The sequence below is a fragment of the Mustela erminea genome, chromosome 7, assembly GCF_009829155.1.
Source record: "Mustela erminea isolate mMusErm1 chromosome 7, mMusErm1.Pri, whole genome shotgun sequence".
NCBI classification, from domain to species: Eukaryota; Metazoa; Chordata; class Mammalia; order Carnivora; family Mustelidae; genus Mustela; species Mustela erminea.
Genome location: NC_045620.1, coordinates 107,065,095 through 107,082,847, shown reverse-complemented (window position 1 = coordinate 107,082,847; position 17,753 = coordinate 107,065,095). Strand labels below are relative to the sequence as shown.

The 17,753-nt window shown below is 38.9% G+C and overlaps 1 protein-coding gene across 6 annotated transcripts in view; it reads left to right on the top strand.

Annotated features, from left to right (window-relative positions):
* The window catches only part of MTA3 (metastasis associated 1 family member 3), a 212,038-nt gene that overhangs the window by 170,061 nt on the left and 24,224 nt on the right, over positions 1–17,753 (top strand). For 5 of the 6 annotated variants that reach the window (XM_032352843.1, XM_032352842.1, XM_032352840.1 and 2 more), the window contains exons 10-14: positions 501–575; positions 2,088–2,146; positions 7,046–7,170; positions 11,101–11,252; positions 12,162–12,384. In XM_032352843.1, the coding sequence (XP_032208734.1) occupies positions 501–575; positions 2,088–2,146; positions 7,046–7,170; positions 11,101–11,252; positions 12,162–12,384 (634 nt within the window). The remainder of the gene's footprint in view (positions 1–500; positions 576–2,087; positions 2,147–7,045; positions 7,171–11,100; positions 11,253–12,161; positions 12,385–17,753) is intronic. The other variant, XM_032352838.1, reaches the window with a different exon arrangement.

Below are 17,753 nucleotides of genomic sequence, written 5' to 3'. Positions count from 1 at the left end.
CACACTCAGCTACGCTGTCTCTCAAGGGTTTAGATTTTTATTTCATTTACAACAAAGTAGGTGAAAATAAAGCAGTTTTGATAAAGATGAGAACGGTTACGCCAGAGACCAAATGACAGCCAGGTGGAGCTGCATTTTTGGAAGTGTGAAGTAACTTAGGCTTAACCTATTTAAATATCGTTTCTAAAAATTGAACTTCAATCCCACCTGCAGCCCAAAAATAATTTTTTTGAGTAGGTCATGAGATATTTTCAGTCATAATGTTTATGATCTTTAATAAAATGGGAGGTGAGAAATGGAATTTGTTGTATTAGAGTCTCTGACTGCATATAACTTGCTTGGGATACCCTTTGCTAAAAATTAATTTTAGTTTTCTCAAACACTTCTCCTAGAATGAATCTTCCATGTGGATATTTGCCTCCTTACTTTTAAAAAGTGATTTTAAAAAGAAAGTTTCTACAGTAGCTTGTTTTCCTTTATCATGTTAAATATTTTTTCAGCTCCCTTGGAAATCATTGACTAGCATCATTGAATATTATTACATGTGGAAAACTACTGACAGATACGTGCAGCAGGTAATTTCTTCATATTGCAACTATACAATCGCATTAAAGTGAGCTTTCTGTTCATATCTTAATATTTCTTAGCACTATACTTAATTTTAAATTTGTTTGCTTTATCTTTTCTGTACTATTTTAAACGATATGATTTCATGTCCTTAAGATATTAAGATTTTAGTCCTAATATTTTCTTTACTTCAGGAGAACCATTACGATAAATTTTTGGAAAGACAGTGGGAAGGATGCCGCCAGAGAGGTGTTATTTTCCTTGCAGGATCTTGGGGCTCCATATCTTTGTGAGGGTCGCCGACAGGAATAATGACCTGAGATGTGAACAAGTCATTTTTATGGATTATTAGAAATTTAGGGGTGCCTGGGTGGCTCAGTCTGTTAAGCAAGCTGCCTTCAGCTCAGGTCATGATCCCAGGGTCCTAGGATCAAGCCCCGCAACGGCCTCCCTGCTTAGCAGGAAGCCTGCTTCTTCCTCTCTCACTGTCTTTACTTGTGCTGCCTTTCTCATTGTCTCTCTCTCTCTATCAAATAAATAAAATCTTTAAAAGAGTTTCTTTATTTGAATGAGAGAGTGAGCAAGTGAGAGAGAGAGAGAGCACACAAGCCGGGGGAGAGAGAGAAGTAGGCTTTCTCCCAGCAGAGAGCCTGATGCTGGGCTTGATCCCAGGACTCTGGGATCATGACCTGAGCCGAAGGCAGCTGCTTAACAGACTGAGCCACCCAGGTGCCCCTCTAAAAGTTTTAAGTTGTCCTCTTAAATGTTTTGTTTTCTCCTCACTGAGAATATGGATGATTGCCTTATATTCTGGTTTGTGTTCTTTTTGGATATCTACCATATATTGTTTGCCTTCCTTGTTTGTATTCATTTACGAGCAGTTTCTGGATATGATTAGGTAATCTTTCTCCCATTCCTTTTCCTACATTTGGCTCCTAATTGGCTCCTAAAATCTGATGTGGGTTAGCCAGGCTTTAAAGTATATTACCTCTCTCTTAACACTTGAGGGTAAATGCTTATTTAACTGTACTTAGGGGAGTTGTTATCTCTTTCTTTTCTCATGAACCTTGGAAACAAATAATTTCTGGGCAAAAAAATGTTTATTTTAAAGGAAAGAGAGTGTGTGTGTGTGTGTGTGTGTGTGTGTGTGTGTGTGTGTTTTTCTTCCAGAAGGGCAAAAAAGAAAGTATAAACTAAATTTGCAAAATAAAAATGGTTATTTCTAAATCCTGTTTATTCACTTGTGGAACAATATAAAATGGACTTATTCACTGCTTTCTTTTTGAAATCTAAGAGTAAAATGGTATTAATACTTGGAGTTCTATACCTCGGAATCTAGTGACTTGTCTTACAAACTAACACAGTTTGAGAATATATACATGAAAGAAAAGCCTTTGTTAAAATGGCAATTTTTGAATGATGTTTTAATATTTCATTTTCTTATGAATTTTTTAAGACAGTGAAGTGGTAATAATTACTAGGCATTGTATGTAAAATATTTTATCTATCTTTTGACTTAGAAACGTCTAAAAGCAGCAGAAGCCGAGAGTAAACTGAAGCAAGTGTATATCCCAACTTAGTAAGTAACAGAAATCTTTTTAAATATTTCTCATAGTGTGAATTCTGTGAAAACAAAATATGTCATTTTGGTCAATTTCAGCCAAATTTGAATTTCTTTTTGTCTCCTGTTTTCTGACACTACAAAGCACGAGACTTGCTTCCATTATATCACTATAGTGATTTTTTTAGAAAGAGAAATGGCGGGTGGGAGAAACCCCAGGTAGACAAAAGAGTAAGAGGAAAAATGCCACATGATATACTTCTATCAGAGGTATAGGGAAAGCATCAGAAAACTAACTTGTGAAACTCTATTATTTGAAACTGTATTTCAGAAACCTAGCAGCTTTTGAAACTCCTGTGTTACAGAATAGATTTGGGGGGTGCGGTGTACATTGCTGTTTTGAGGTTGCTTATTTGGTTGCGGATTTTACATTGTTTGGGAGAACAGTTAAAGAAAGTAAGAACCATACTTTATAAATGTTGGAAAAATAATGATTAGGTATTAGTTGTTTCACATGTCTGATATTCTATCATCATTATCTTGGGAACTTAGAAATCATTGTCATATCAAAATGAATGCCAGTTTACTTTTCATTTGCTACATTTTAAATGAATTACTATCTTTTTTTTGAGGTCTTTAGAGTTCCAGCAGTCATTTCTTCAGGAAAACTTAGTTTATTGAGCACAGTGTAGATAGGGCTATACTAGGTTCTTTGGGGATTAAAATGAAATTTACTGCAAAGTTTTGTGTGCTGCTCCAAGATTTTTCTCACTAAAATTGTTTTATACCTAGCCTTTTGTTTACTGAATTTTGATATAGTAATAGATATTTGTATATATAGGAGGCCTCATAGACAATGAATTAAATCTTTTTTTTATCTCAAGGCTGATAACATATAATTTACAGGACTCATAATTTTAATTCAGAGCTATAATGTCCCTTCTGCAGTGGTTTCCAGTATTTTAGAACATTTTATATTTTATTTGAGTAATTAAGAGAAGAGCAACTCCCCAAAGAAAACAGTGTGGTGACTCATATGTCAGGTTTTAGAAGCAAGCACAGCAGCTTTCTTGTGCATTGTAGTGCTGTGACATCAAAGGGAAAGTACATCTAACCAGTTTTCACCAAGTAACCCAGAGAATTATTTCCGTATGTTTTGCATTGAAGCCGTTGGAATCTTGATCTAAGGCAAAGACCAGCAAACTATAGCCTACAGGCCAAATCTGACCTGCTACCTATTTTTGTAAATTAGGTGTCATTGGAACACGGCCATACTCATTCATTTATGTATTACTTATATCTGCTTTCATGCTTAGATGGCAGCATTCAGACTTTGTGACAGAAATTGTAATATCCACAGAACTGAAAATATTTAGGATGCCGGCCTGATCTTAGTGAATGATGTTTGGAGATCAAGACAGCTTCTAATCATAACTTTTTAAAAGTTATATAAATCTTCCACATAAATAGAAAGTATGAAGTTATCTTGAGTTGGATAAGAATCTGAGTCCTTTGAAGAATTTCACAATTAACTCTGAAATCAAGTATTTTGAAACAAATAATTAAGAATCGTTTTATGTTGCCATTCGCTTGAGCCCAGCCGTTGCCTGTATGCAGAGCATTCTGTTCACTGCTAGAGGTAGAAAGGTTAAGAAGACAGCCTGCCTTCTAGTGTGGGGGAGGCAGATGCCAAACAGTCACCTAGTGTGACAAGTACTGTGATGGAGAAGAACGGAATCGTTTTTATGAGAATTTGTGCAGGAGAACCAGGCTCAGTAGATGCTGTCAGGAAAGATTCCTTGTGGAAGTGTGCTTGCGTGAACTCTGGAGAAGGAAGAGGAATTAGCCAGGTGATGGAGGCTTTCCAGGCCAAGGAGATCCTGAGACTGGAAGGGTAGAGCAGTAGTTAAGGAGATGAGACAAAGGCAGTGTAGCTGGTGTCTCTTAAGAGAGTGGTGAGCTGTGGGAGGCTGGTATTGGTAGGGCCAGGAGTTTACCCATCTGATAAACAGCGGAAATGGATTTTAAACAAGGAAGTGTCATGGTCAAATTTGTACTTTAAGACCACTGGCTCTATTTTAGGTAATGGTTTGGGGGAGGGGGGTAATAGTGGATATAAGGGGAACCAGTTATGAAGTTTTTGGAGAAAGGTGACAGTAGCTTGACCTGGAGTTGTGATCCTGGAAATGGTACACCACTCGGATGTGACTGACTTGTATGGAGGGGGTAGAGGGGAGATGTCAAGCTAGAGGTCCAGATTTCTGGACAGCACAGCTAGGTGGATTGCTGTGCTTCACCAAGCTAAGAAACTAGCAGAGAAGCAGGCGAGGTCGTTTTGACTTTGCTCTGTGCAAAAAGAGGTGTTGAATATGATGTCAGATATATTGGTCTTAAGTTCAGGGGCTAGTTTTGCTCTAGAGATATAGATTTGAGCTTCATCAGCATATAATACTGTGTTTGAAACACAGATGAGCTTTCTTAGAGGAGCGATAAGTAAAAAGGGTCTTAGACCAAGGCTGAAGGAATCCAGGATTTATGTATCAGAAAAAGTAGAAGAGCAAGGTGAGTACATTATCACAAAAGCTGAGAGAGGAGTGTGTTTCAGAGAGGGGAAGAGATTAATTAGTTAATTATGTCAGATGTTGATGAAAAATAGCCTGAATTTAGCAGCGTGGCAGTGGGTCAGTGATCATCTTTAATGAAGTGGCTGAGGACTGAATGTGAGCCAAGGAACTGCAGACTGTTGAGATGGGCAGCTCTGGGCAAAACTGGCTGGAAAGATCATTCGATGGGGTTCTTCACTTTGGAAAAGAGTAATAGAGTTTTTGAAGTTAGAGAAATATGTTTACATGACAATGAAGAGGGTCCAGAAAAGAGAATCGAATGTACAAAATTCTCAAGAGGGGAGTAGAGATAGAATCTGGAATATAGACGAGGGAGGAGGGGTTGGGCATTAGCTAAAAGGACAGTTTCAAATAATGCAGCTTTAAAAACTCCTTTTGTATGTTTGTCTTAGAGTAAAAGTTTATTCAGATGGTCACATCGAAATCATCTATCACCTGAAAATTAACCCGTAGGTACTTGGATTTGCAAAACGGATTTTAAATGATTCACATGTCTATGTTCATTGGGTCTTTGCACACTTGTTTTCCTTTTATGATTATTACAGTTAAGACCAGTGGTTCATTCAGTCAAATAACATGCAAAATTCAGTTGAACAGCTAAGGTTGTATTTGCTTTTGTTCTTTTTTTCAGGCAGCTCACCTATAAATTTGTATTAGCTCTTTTTCAACACATATATTTAGCCCTGGGTTAAATGTCAGAAATTTTCATATTTTGGGGGAAACCTTCTGGGATTCAGTCATTTGATTTAAGGGGACATTCTTTTTATCTATATCTAGTAGATTCTTTAAAAACACAAATACTACATACCTATGGAAGTCTTAGTCGTTATGTCACCACTTCTAATCGTGTACATTTCCAGCTGCAAACTATAAGAAGAGAAATGCGTTCTGGCTTGTTTAAAATGTGTTTTAAAATATGATTTGTCTTCAAAATACATTGCTGGCACAGGTTAGAAGTGTGAATAATAGCCCTATTACAGAATGGGGGCCTAGTGCACACGGAGGTTAAATGATTTCTTCTGGGGCGGTGGTGAGGCGTCATCTAGGAGTTACAGTAACAATACCAGAAAGAAATCTTAATTTGCTGTCAGGCCACATTTACACATTAGGCTTTCACTCATAAATGGAAGTGAAGAAATGGGGAGCAGAAAAGAAGAAACTTCTGAGCCAACCCTGTGTTGAGACTCCAGGTGTCTTGGTAGTTGTGAATTCTCGTCATTTCAGTAGCCGTGGGGAGGTAGCATATAGTCTGCATTTAGTCATTCAGCATTCATTGCTAGCAAAATGGCTGACTAGTTTATTGTGCGTGGTTTCATCTGGCAGATAGACGGGAAAGCTCCTCTAGAATGAAAGCTCCTTGAGATTAGGTACTTTGTTTACTAGGCACCAAATAAATATGTTTAATAAATTCTGAGTTTATTTGAGAACATGTCATGTGCACCTGTGTGGTATTCTAGGGCATGGCTTTATAAGCATGGGAGTTAGCTGACCCTGCGTGGGGAAAAGTTAGCCTTGTTTGCTCCAAGCAAGTACCAAGGTAATCTGGGCTCCCTGTTTCTAAGGCATTGTGGCATCTGGGAAATTTGCATGTAAACACTTGATAGGTGTCTCCTTCTTGACCTAAAAATTTTTTCTAAAAAAGAAAAACCTCAAAATATATTTGTTGGCTTTTTTAATTTCAAGTGCTATGTAATCTTTCTCATAAAAAATCAGATGTTGTAGAAATTATTATCATAAACGGTTAAATCCCCTGAAATGCCAACTTACGTTCCAGAGATATGCTCTGTTGACACCCACAGTGTCTTTGTTGAACATGTGGCTTTTGTGCAGTTCCCTCAAGAGCCAGTGCACTATCAACAGCTTCCATACCAGCAACAGGAAAGACGCGGTGGTTTTCTCTAAACACAACACACTGCTTTTAGCTTAATTTATTTGATCCAAAAAATTACCTTTTATTCTCAGAAGAATCCATGACAAGTGTTAGAGCTTACGAACTTGTATCATTCAAAAGCATCAGAGGGTGTTCTAAGGAAATCGCATCTGGGTGAAGGAGAGCTATGGCTGTATTTACTTTGTGCATATCAGGAGTAAGAGATTGATTCTTACACACCCTTGTTCTGTACAGATGAATGGTTTGAGTTCATTTTGACACCTTACTTCTGCCAGCTTCTTTCTTCTTTACCAAACATTCAGATGTTTATATGTAGTTAAGATAAAACAGCAGTGAGATCGAGAGGCTTCTGCCTTGTTATACGAGTCATTTTTATCACCTCACTTTATATTTCATTGAAAGCAGCAAACCAAATCCCAACCAAATATCTGCCAGCAATGGCAAACCTGGTGCTGTGAATGGAGCCGTGGGGACCACATTCCAGCCACAGAATCCCCTCCTAGGGCGAGCCTGTGAGAGCTGCTACGGTAAGTTGTCTCCTTCGCGACCTGTGACGAGGCACGCGGCCCTGTGCCGGCTCCGTGGGTGGGAGGTGTGGAGCGGCCCACTCGCTGGGCCTGAGGCACACGCCTCAGAGAGCAGAACCATGGGACGACATGGCCACCCTTCCCTTTCCCTTTGGCCTGGACACTGAAGTTTGGTCTTGGGTTTCCTCTGCTTCGCTTCTGTGGGGTGCTCTGTGGAGCATCCCATGGCAGTGTTGGCAGCTGTTGCTGGCTTTGTGCAGACCCTGTCCCACAGAATACACCAAATCCTATTTTGGAGTTTTTTAGTATACTTTGACAAAGGCTCCAGAAAATTCTGTCAGGAAGACCTGTGTGTGGATGAGGTGCTATTTGTAATCCTCAGACCCGGTTCTGTCACAGCACACTGGTTTGGGAGAAGCTGCCCTACGATGTTTGCCTTTGCTTTCAGGGCCCCCACGTATTTATCAGTATCTGTCCATCTCCAAATCCTATCGACATGGGCAGTATTGATTTGACCTGGATGTTAAATTGGTTTGGTGAGATGGAGTAATTAATACACTTTTTAAGAAACTTATTTATGTATTCATTCATTCATTTATTCATTCATTAGAGAGAGCATGTGCACAGGCACAAGCAGGGGCAGGGGAGCAGCAGAGTTAGGAGGGGGAAAGAGAATCTTAAGCAGGCTCTACGCGCAGTGCGGAGCCGGGATGTGGACTCACCACCTTGAGATCATGGCCTGAACCAAAAGTGAGAATTGTATATTTAATTGATTGAACTACACAGGCACCCCGATGAACTTTTTAAAGCTTCTTTGCTATTTTATTGTCTCTCTCTTGGCTTTCCCTCCCCATTTTTTGTATTTTTAAGATTTTTTTTTAAGATTTTATTTTTTTAACTAATTCTACACCCGCTGTGGGGCTCAAACTCACAACCCTGAGAGTCGCATGTTCTACCAACTGAGCCAGCCAGGTCCCACTCACTTTTTGTGTTTTTATATATTTAAAATCTTAACCAATAACATAATCTGTTCCTGGACATCAGTGACATTATAATCTATGTTTCCTTACAGTCAAAGTGCTTGGGGTGGGAGAGGGAAGGAAACTAATATTTATTGAAAGTCTACTTGGTGCTCAATTTTTTCTCTCAACAGCTCTTTGGAGGGGAACATGTAGTTTACAGCCCTAAGGGCATGGGAAAGAGGGACATTGTGGCCTCTGCTCTATACTACACACCAAGCTTTGCGTTAGAAAAGACTTTTATTAAGGGGCACCTGGGTGGTTCAGTCATTAAGCTTCTGCCTTCAGCTCAGGTCATGATCCCAGGGTTCTGGGATCGAGCCCCGCATTGGGCTCCCTGCTTGGCAGGAAACCTGCTTCTCCCTCTCCGCTCTCCCTGCTTGTGTTCCCTCTCTTGCTTTGTCTCTCTCTGTCAAAAAATTAAAAAAAAAAAAGACTTTTCTTTTTTATTTTTGTAACTACTCTGTGTACCCAGTATGGGGCTTAAACTCACAACCCCAAGATCAAGAGCTATATGCTCTATCAGCTGAAGCGAGGCACTCCTCTAGAAAAGACTTTTAAAACCAGGTCATATAGGGGTGCCTAGGTGGTTCAGTTGGTTAAGCATCCGATTTGATTTCTGCTCAGGTCATGATCTCAAGGTCATGAGATTGAACCCCGTGTTGGGTGTGGACTCTGCTTAATATTCTCTCTCACCCTCTGTCCCTCCCCTCTCATTCTCTAAAAATAAATAAATGAAAATAAAAACAGATCATATAATTACCTTACCTGAAATCAAGGAAAGTATGATCCACGCAAATTGCTGACTTCATAAAAATGGTACATTTCTAACCATTTTTCTGCACCATGGAAGCACAAAGTGAAATAATTTGTGGAAAATTAAATTCTTTTGGTGATAATTTTATATGTATTGTATCATGAGTGTCTTTGAATTGGAAACTCTTAGATCAATATTGAAGTTTATTTGTATTTAAATGAAAACAAAAAGAATCATGAAGACAAGTGGTGGCTTAATCTGTCTTATTTTTGACTTACCCCTTTTTCACTCATATATAGTCTCATATATCCCTTTAAATAATTATTCTGTCATTTTTTTTAAAGATTTTATTTATTTATTTGACAGACAGAGATCACAAGTAGGCAGAGAGGCAGGCAGAGAGAGAGAGAGGAGGAAGCAGGCTCTCCGCAGAGCAGACAGCCCGATGCGGGGCTCGATCCCAGGACCCCGGGATCATGACCTGAGCCGAAGGAAGAGGCTTTAACCCACTGAGCCACCCAGGCACCCCTAAATAATTATTCTGTCATTTTTATGTGTACATAACAAGTAAATGATTTTTATAATACTTATTTTAGACTCATTAGATAATATCATAAAATGTATCTCATAACATGCATGTAAGTTTTATCTTCTTAGAGATAAAATTTGGTGTTTTCTTTTTGTCACATTTTTAAAAAGATTTTATTTATTAAAAAAAGATTTGATATATTTTAGAGAGAGAGAGAGCATACATGGGGGGTGAGGCAGAGGGAGATGGAGAGAGAGAGAATCTCAAGCAGACTCCTCAACCTGATGCAGGGCTCAGTCTCATGACCCTGAATCGTGACCTAAGCCGAAATCAAGAGTCGGACACTCAATTGACTGTGCCACACAGGTCACTTTTTAATTGCATTTGAGTTAACTATGTAAGAAGAAAGGTGTTTATTGACAAATACTAAAATGCCTTGTTATGGTTAACTTGGATAAAAATGTCTACTTAAGTATGAGTGAAATTTTATATTCAGAATAAAAAATAGGTCCATGCCTAATATTTAGGATTCTTAAAATCTGTGTTTTAAAAAAATCAAATTATTTGAGTTATTGTTTCTAAATTATAAGAGTAAAGGTTTTGATGCTGCTGTTTGCAAGGAGTCACTAAAAATAACACATGATGAGTGCACAGTGTTATTCTCCATAAACTAAGACACAGTTTGATTGTAATGGTCTGCATATTTTCTTTTTTTGACATTGGCTTGTGAAGTGTTAGTTGACACCTCGATGTAGATTTACGGTTTGAACATTTTGACCTGATGAAGGTAACTTACAAATCAGGGGGAAGAGTATTCTAAGGCAAATGTAGAGAATTATAAGAATTTTTATGTACTTCATTAAGTTAATGTTTCAGTGCTAGTGTTTCCTATCTTAAACTTCAGATCCGTTGTGGGAATACTTGCAGGTTATACGGCAGTGATTCGAAGAGCAGAACAAAACCGACAACGGCTTGCAGCATTTCGCTAAATGATAAATCAGCCGAGTTATTAGATCTTAAGCATTCCGTGATCTTGGCTGCATATGCTTACTTGATCTGAACTTAAGTAGTCTTGAAAGGGATTCTGTTTTTAAGGGGAGAATTATTAAAATGATTATTTATTTTGTTCATTTAGTAAAATAAGGAAATGGAAAAACAGTTACTTATTTCTGACAGATCCCTGCCTTAATTAGTGGGGCCTCTCTCAGCACTGTAAACTCTGAACCATCAGTTTGGAGACCCAGACTTCGACTTTAAACACTAATCTAATAATAGTAATACCTTTCTAATAACTTATTTCCAGAAACGTACACATTAGTCAACAAAACTCCCTCAGTAATAGCCCAGTATGTTATTTAGGATACTTCTTCTAACAGCTTCTCTTAACAGGAACCACAAGTACTTGATATATATATATATATATATATATATATGGTTTAATGAATTCGGAGTCTTGAAAAATCCGTGCATGTATTGGACATTTATGTTTGGTGAACTGGGGAAAGAAAAGTAACATTGTAAACAAGATGCCTTTGGAGTATTTTTAACATATTTGATGGTATGGTATTGATGTTACAAATCATACAGCACTCTTTGTTTTCTTCCTATTTCTCCTCTGTCTTTAGCTACACAGTCTCATCAGTGGTATTCTTGGGGCCCACCTAATATGCAGTGTAGATTGTGTGCAACCTGTTGGCTCTATTGGAAAAAATACGGAGGCCTGAAAATGCCCACCCAGTCAGAGGAAGAGAAGTTATCACCCAGCCCAACGACAGAGGTATATGAGCGTCAGTCTTTTATGTTGAGAAATGTCCTTGGAAACAGAAGTACAGTATAGGATAACTTAAAAGCAAGCAAAGCTGTTTCTTATAACTAAACATAGCACCATTCAGGTATTCAAAATATTGTTCTTGTGTGATTACTCAGACAAAGGAACAAAGTGTGTGGGAAGTGTCAGCCTAAGCAGAGAGTTTACAAATTAAATGTTTTTAATTGCTTTTTTTGAAAACAGTTTGCAACCTTTAAATACTGTCGGAAATATGTCTTACTACATAAAGTAGTAAACAGGAATTGAACGTTTTCCTGCCCCTGGGCTATCATAGGAGGGACAAGAAGGTGGTATGGACTCAGTCTTAAGGCGAACAACAGGTGAAATGTGATTTTGGTAAAATTCTCATAGATTGCAGGTATAAGCACTTAGGTCGACCAAGAGGGAGACTTCTTTTTAAGGGCTAACAGGATCTCAGGACTCCTTCACTATTACAAGAATAAAATAATTAACCCCCTTGGCAGTTTTTTATGATTGTGAAGGTGATTTCAATGTCAATTTAAAAACGAAAGTAGAGGAAGGAGTGCCCTTGTTGTGACGAGCACAGGGTGATGTCTGGAAGTATGGAGTTCCTATATTGTGCACCTGAAAGCAATGTAACACTGTATGTTAATGAACTGGAAGTAAAAGAGAAACTTAAAAAACAAAAATGCAGGATGACACACCCTCCCGTCCCTACCCAGTTTTCTTCCCTCCCTGCCCTCTTCTCAAAAATGCATAGCTCTAAATTTTCTCCTTTGAGGGGTATGGTGTGAAGTTATAGTTGCTTCAGTGGAAAATGTAAAACTTGCCATTTCTTTGAGGCTGATGCCAGTGGCATTCCATCCTTCACGTGTCTGCCGATGTCTCATTTTGCAGGACCCCCGTGTTAGGAGTCACATGTCTCGCCAGGCCATGCAGGGGATGCCAGTCAGAAACACGGGGAGCCCAAAGTCTGCAGTGAAGACTCGCCAAGCTTTCTTCCTTCACACTACATATTTCACAAAATTTGCTCGTCAGGTCTGCAAAAATACCCTCCGGCTGCGGCAGGCAGCAAGACGGCCGTTTGTTCCTATTAATTATGCTGCCATTAGGGCAGAATGTAAGATGCTTTTAAATTCTTAACCTTATGTGTTGTGCTTTTGACCATTTTCTCTCCTTGCCTATCTCTCTCTTTTGTTTGTTTTTTTGTTTTGTTTTTGTTTTTGTTGGCAATAAACATAAGTTCTTGTGTACAGCCTTTTATTTGGTTTATTTTTTTAACATTGTTTTTGTCTGCTGCCATTTGTATCATGCCAACCTAAAAAGGAGACACTGGAAGTCCCTCTGCAGAGTGGACAGCGCTCAGCAGAGAAACGGGGGGAGGCACCCTTGTCCAGGGAGGTCTTGCCCGGGTGGGATTGCCCGAGCACCCTTCCGAGAAGGCACTCTGACCTGTAAGGTCGTGCCGCGTTGTAACCCTGAAGGATGGTGTCCCGGTGAAGCCCCAGAGATGAGACATGCAGTCTGCATGGCCTCATTAGGTTTGAATAAAATTTGCCAATTTACATTCATTAGAAATTGCATGTCTTTGTGAATCTCTCATTTTCCCATGAACCGTTTACAGTCATACAATATTATGGAAATTCACAGGGCTTCATAACAAACATGATTGTGGACATTATTGGAAGATGGAGCAAATTATGAATGGATTTTAGTGCCTTTGGGTGACTTTTCTGAAAATACGTATTTAGTTTTTAGAGGCTAGTGACCAAATTTATGGTTGAGCATTCTTCCTATTTGTCCGATTTGGTTTCCATTTCATAATCATACATATACTACTGCATACCATGTACATGACTGTTCCTGTCATTTCCAACATGCTCAGTCTTGCTTATGTTTCATTTTTTTCTCGTTAGAACGAAGGTCATGTGTATCAGTGAATTGTGGGTGGTTCTGCTATTACCACGTACCCCTAAAATTTATCCATACTTCGTGTGCCAGCTCTGATTCTAGTCTTGCTATTTTAGTTGCAGGCCAGGCGGCCAAGTTAGAGCCATGCAACTTTCTCCCTTAAAGGATGAGCAAATTTGCTGTCTGGCTTAACAGATAGGAAACCTTACAGACATTTAATAGATGCTCCTTCTTTGTGAGGAAAAAAGTTTCTTGTTATGGGATGTTCCATTTTGATTTAAGAAGGGCATCCATATAAGGAGTGATAACTGAAAATCATTTTTTGTTCCGTAAGATGATTTTCAGCAGAACAGTTGAAAGGCTTTACGACTTACGGGTAAAAGCTTTATAAGGAGAAGAAAAGTGCTTCGTAAAGAGGGTGGAAAATGGCACTGTTCTCTGAGTCCCGTGGAGGGGAATTTAGCTCCATCAGACTCGTGTGTTTGGAACTTAGGCTGATACTGATATTTCGTGCTAGCATCTCTGAGTGCGTGGATTTATGCTCTTACATTTTCTTAACCATTTTAAGGAACTGGAAAATATTTGCTTTCATCCAGACTGCTTAGCTGATTTAAAACACATTGATATAGTTTCTTAACTAAACAGGATAATAAAACATATGAGAAAGAGAATTGAGTGAAATTCTTCCATTAAAATTGGCCAGGATCCAGTATCATCTTTGTTCCTATGAATGGAAAAGAAATCATCACCAACTATATTGGCAGCTGAGGAAGCTTCTGTTTCCCATGGCGGCTCTGTTAGTTTCTCAGTTAATATGCAAATTGCCTTTATTTTTATTATTCTTCAATGAAGTGTATTTTACTGTTACCTCATTTTATGTATTATTCCTCAATTGAAAAGCCATACTACTAAAAGGGGGGGGTCAAAGTTAAATTACATGTGTTTTATTTCTATACACAAATAGCTATAATAATAATAATAATAAAAGAACAGAGTCATTTGGTGTGATGAGATTCAAGGAGCATATTTTATTTTGCATTTTCCTTTTTTGGTCAAGTTACATATGGAATCACATTCTCAATTTTACCTTGAAATTTAGAATTACAAAGTGTCAGCAGCCATCTACTGTTTTATTTTTGTTTTTTTCCCAGACAAGGAACTAATAAACTCTTCTAGCATCTAATTGATTCTTACATCATCTTCTCCAGTCTTATATGTACCTCTTCAACAGATCCCTTGATCTTGGAGAAGATAAACCTTTAATAATTTGATATCCATAGGCAACTGTGTCTGTGGTCCAGCAGGAAAGCATAGGTGTATTGCTTTTAGTAAGCTTTCCTTGGTTTCTAAAGGGCGATGGTGACCCCCATCCCTCCTCAAAAAAGTTAATCCCTGTGATGCAGTGTGAGTCTACGTTCAAATGAGATGGAAGCAGAAGATAGGGATGGATGGATCAAGAGCTCTGATTGATGCCTTTTAGAGTAATCCTTCATAATATTCAGGAAGATCAATAGTTTTCCCTGTAAACTTGAAAGTTCTAAGCACCATAGAAGCTGACCCCTTCCACGGCTTCTGGCCTTGGCAGCACCATCGCAATCAGTGTCATAGCCAGAGTTCACAGGATGACAGACTGTGCGAGAGTGAGGGGAAGAGCTAAGGAGACAAATTCTCAGATGGTGCAGAGCATAGTGGTAACTGAGTGCTTGGCTTACAAGTTGATTCTTTTAGAGGACATTTGGGGCAGGGGGCTTATTACAACAGTACTCTTCTGGCCTTTTATTTTTGTTAAGAAAATGGTATTAAAACAGAGTGAAAGGGGGAAATTTTTGTAGACCCATGAAGTATCACAGAGAAGACATAAGAACAAAAAATGTCCCTGGGAAGGGAAGCTGGGAAGCTAAGGCAAAGGAGTGAGGTGGGAAGGAGACTCCCCCCATTTATTCTTTTAAACTTTTTCAGTTTTGAGCCATGGGAATACGTTTCTTTCTTTTTTTTTTTTTAAGTTTAATAAGATTTTATTTTATGTATTAGAAGCATGAGCAGTAGGGACGGACAGAGGGAGAGGGAGAAACAGATTCCCCACTGAACAGGGAGCCTGATGTCGGGCTTGATCCCAGGATTCTGGGATCATGACTGGAGCCAAACACAGATGCTTAACCGACTGAGCCACCCAGGTGCCCCGAGAATACATTTCCTTTTTTTTTTTTTTTTTTTTTTTAGATATTATTTATTTATTTGAGAGAGATACAGTGAGAGAGAGCATGAGAGGCGAGAAGGTCAGAGAGAGAAGCAGACTCCCCATGGAGCTGGGAGCCCGATGCGGGACGCGATCCCAGGACTCCAGGACCGTGACCTGAGCCGAAGGCAGTTGTCCAACCAACTGAGCCACCCAGGCGCCCCCCGAGAATACATTTCTTATTTTAAAAAATAATTTAAAAAACTTAAGTATACAGCTAGACCAATGTGTTGAAAAATAAGTATATCCAAGAAATATATATATATAGAGAGAGAGAGAGAAGGTGATTTTTTAAAACCAAATTCCCCAAATTTCTATTTGTTTTAATAATACGCCTTTATATGTAAATATATAAGTCCATTACATTAATGACTAACATCAGTACAATGCCTGAGCCTGTTCTACCATGGAGATAGTGCTTATTAAACAGAAAGATATTGTGTCCTTGACACAATTTGCAGACCGATAGCATGGGTTGTCAAGTCTCAGACAGCCTGAGACCCAGTCCTTGTTAAGAAAGTCATGGTGTGTTAATGGTGTTCTTTTCCTTGGTTCTTGCCATCAGACATGACCATTGAGCTTCCTGAGGACTTTGTCAAACATCTGTACGATCACCCATCACCTCATGAGCACAGGGTTACCATTTGAGATTCAGGAACCTCAGAAACTGAGGTTGAGTGGAAGTGGGTATGTTCACAGGACTCCGTAAATGAAGCCAAAGTCCCTGGAGAAGTGGGTCCCAGTGACTGACCTGTCACCTCTGTAGCTTGCATGGGTGACTCTGGTTTCTGAGTTGAATGACCTAGTATGCAGTTCCTCACATGGCACCTGGAGCCACATTTTTCTGTTTGAAGATGCTGATTCAGCTTTGGAAGTATCCCAAGGGCCTGCATTCAGAAGCTTTAAAATAGAAGTTTTCCTAGAGATGTCTCAGCAGAAGTTAACTATCAATATTAATAATTGTATAAAGTTGTGTGAAATTTCAAGCTCTAATATTAGGTGAGAACAGGTTTGGTTTGGGTATTTTGGGTAGTTTTTTTTGAATAAAAATTCATTTTTGAATGGACACTTTAAATTTTTCTAAGGAGACAAAAGCGGCTACAGATCATATTGCCATTCCCCTTTATACCATCTTCAGAGGTAACCATTGTCATCCTGTCTAAAGTATCCAGAGATCCTCTATCTATACGAGTCAAGTAGGTGTATTCTTTTGTTGTTGTTTTAATACAGCTGTTAATGTCCACACTGTTCTGCACCTTGCTTCTTTAGTTAACAGATCTCGGAGGCCACTCCATACCAGTACTCTGGGAGCTGCCTCCTTTTCTTATCAGCTGCGTAATCTGTTTTATACTTTCATTCATGACTAAACAGATTTTTAGGTTATTTCCGGTCTTCTCTATTACATGTAATGTCGCAACAAATACCGTTATACAGATAGCATTTCATATTGATGTGTGAAATGTGTGGGTGGGTCACAAGACAGACCCCTAAACATAAAATAGCTGGATCAAGGAACATGAGTTTGGAATTTTAATAGTCACTACCCAGTTAGTTACCCTTAGAAAAACCACGATTTGCGTTCCCATCCCCAACGTCTAGGGAATGCCTATTTCTCTAGAACCTTGCCAGCAGTGTTCTCCATCTTTGAAACCCTTGACTAGTTGACAGATGACCTGTAAGTTATATTAGTTTCATTTCTCATTTTGAATGAGATAGAAGTCTTTGCATATATTTGAAAACCATTTGTTTTTCCCTTTCTGTCAGCTGTTTTTGCCCCTGGCCTGTTTTCTATGAGAAGTCTTACTGACTTGTGAGAACTTTTTATATTTTAAGGACATTAGCTCTTGATCTGTGATACACAGTGCAAATATTTCCCGCATTTTGCCTTTGACTTTGTTTATGATGTATTTGTCAAGCAGGTTTTTTAAAAAACATAGTTGAATTTATTATTTTTTTTTAAGATTTATTTATTTTGAGGGGGAGGGGAAGAGGGAAAGAGAATCTCAGTCAGAGCCCCCGCTGATCGTGGAGCCCAACACGTGGGCTGGATCCCATGACCCTGAGATCATGACCTGAGCAGAAACCAAGAATCAGATGCTTAACTGACTGAGCCACCCAGGTGCCCCCACTCTGATTTTCTCTCTCTCTCTCTTTTTTTATAATGGCACCTGGATTTTGTGTCTTTAGAAATTCCTTTGCAATTCCTTGAAGAAAACTCTACGGGTGGTTCTATTTTGACGGCAATCTTGGAAGCCCATGTGAATGTTTTTGTGAATTTTAATTCAGTGTGTACTTTTTGCAGTTTTTCTATTTTATTCCCACACACACATATTTGCAAAACA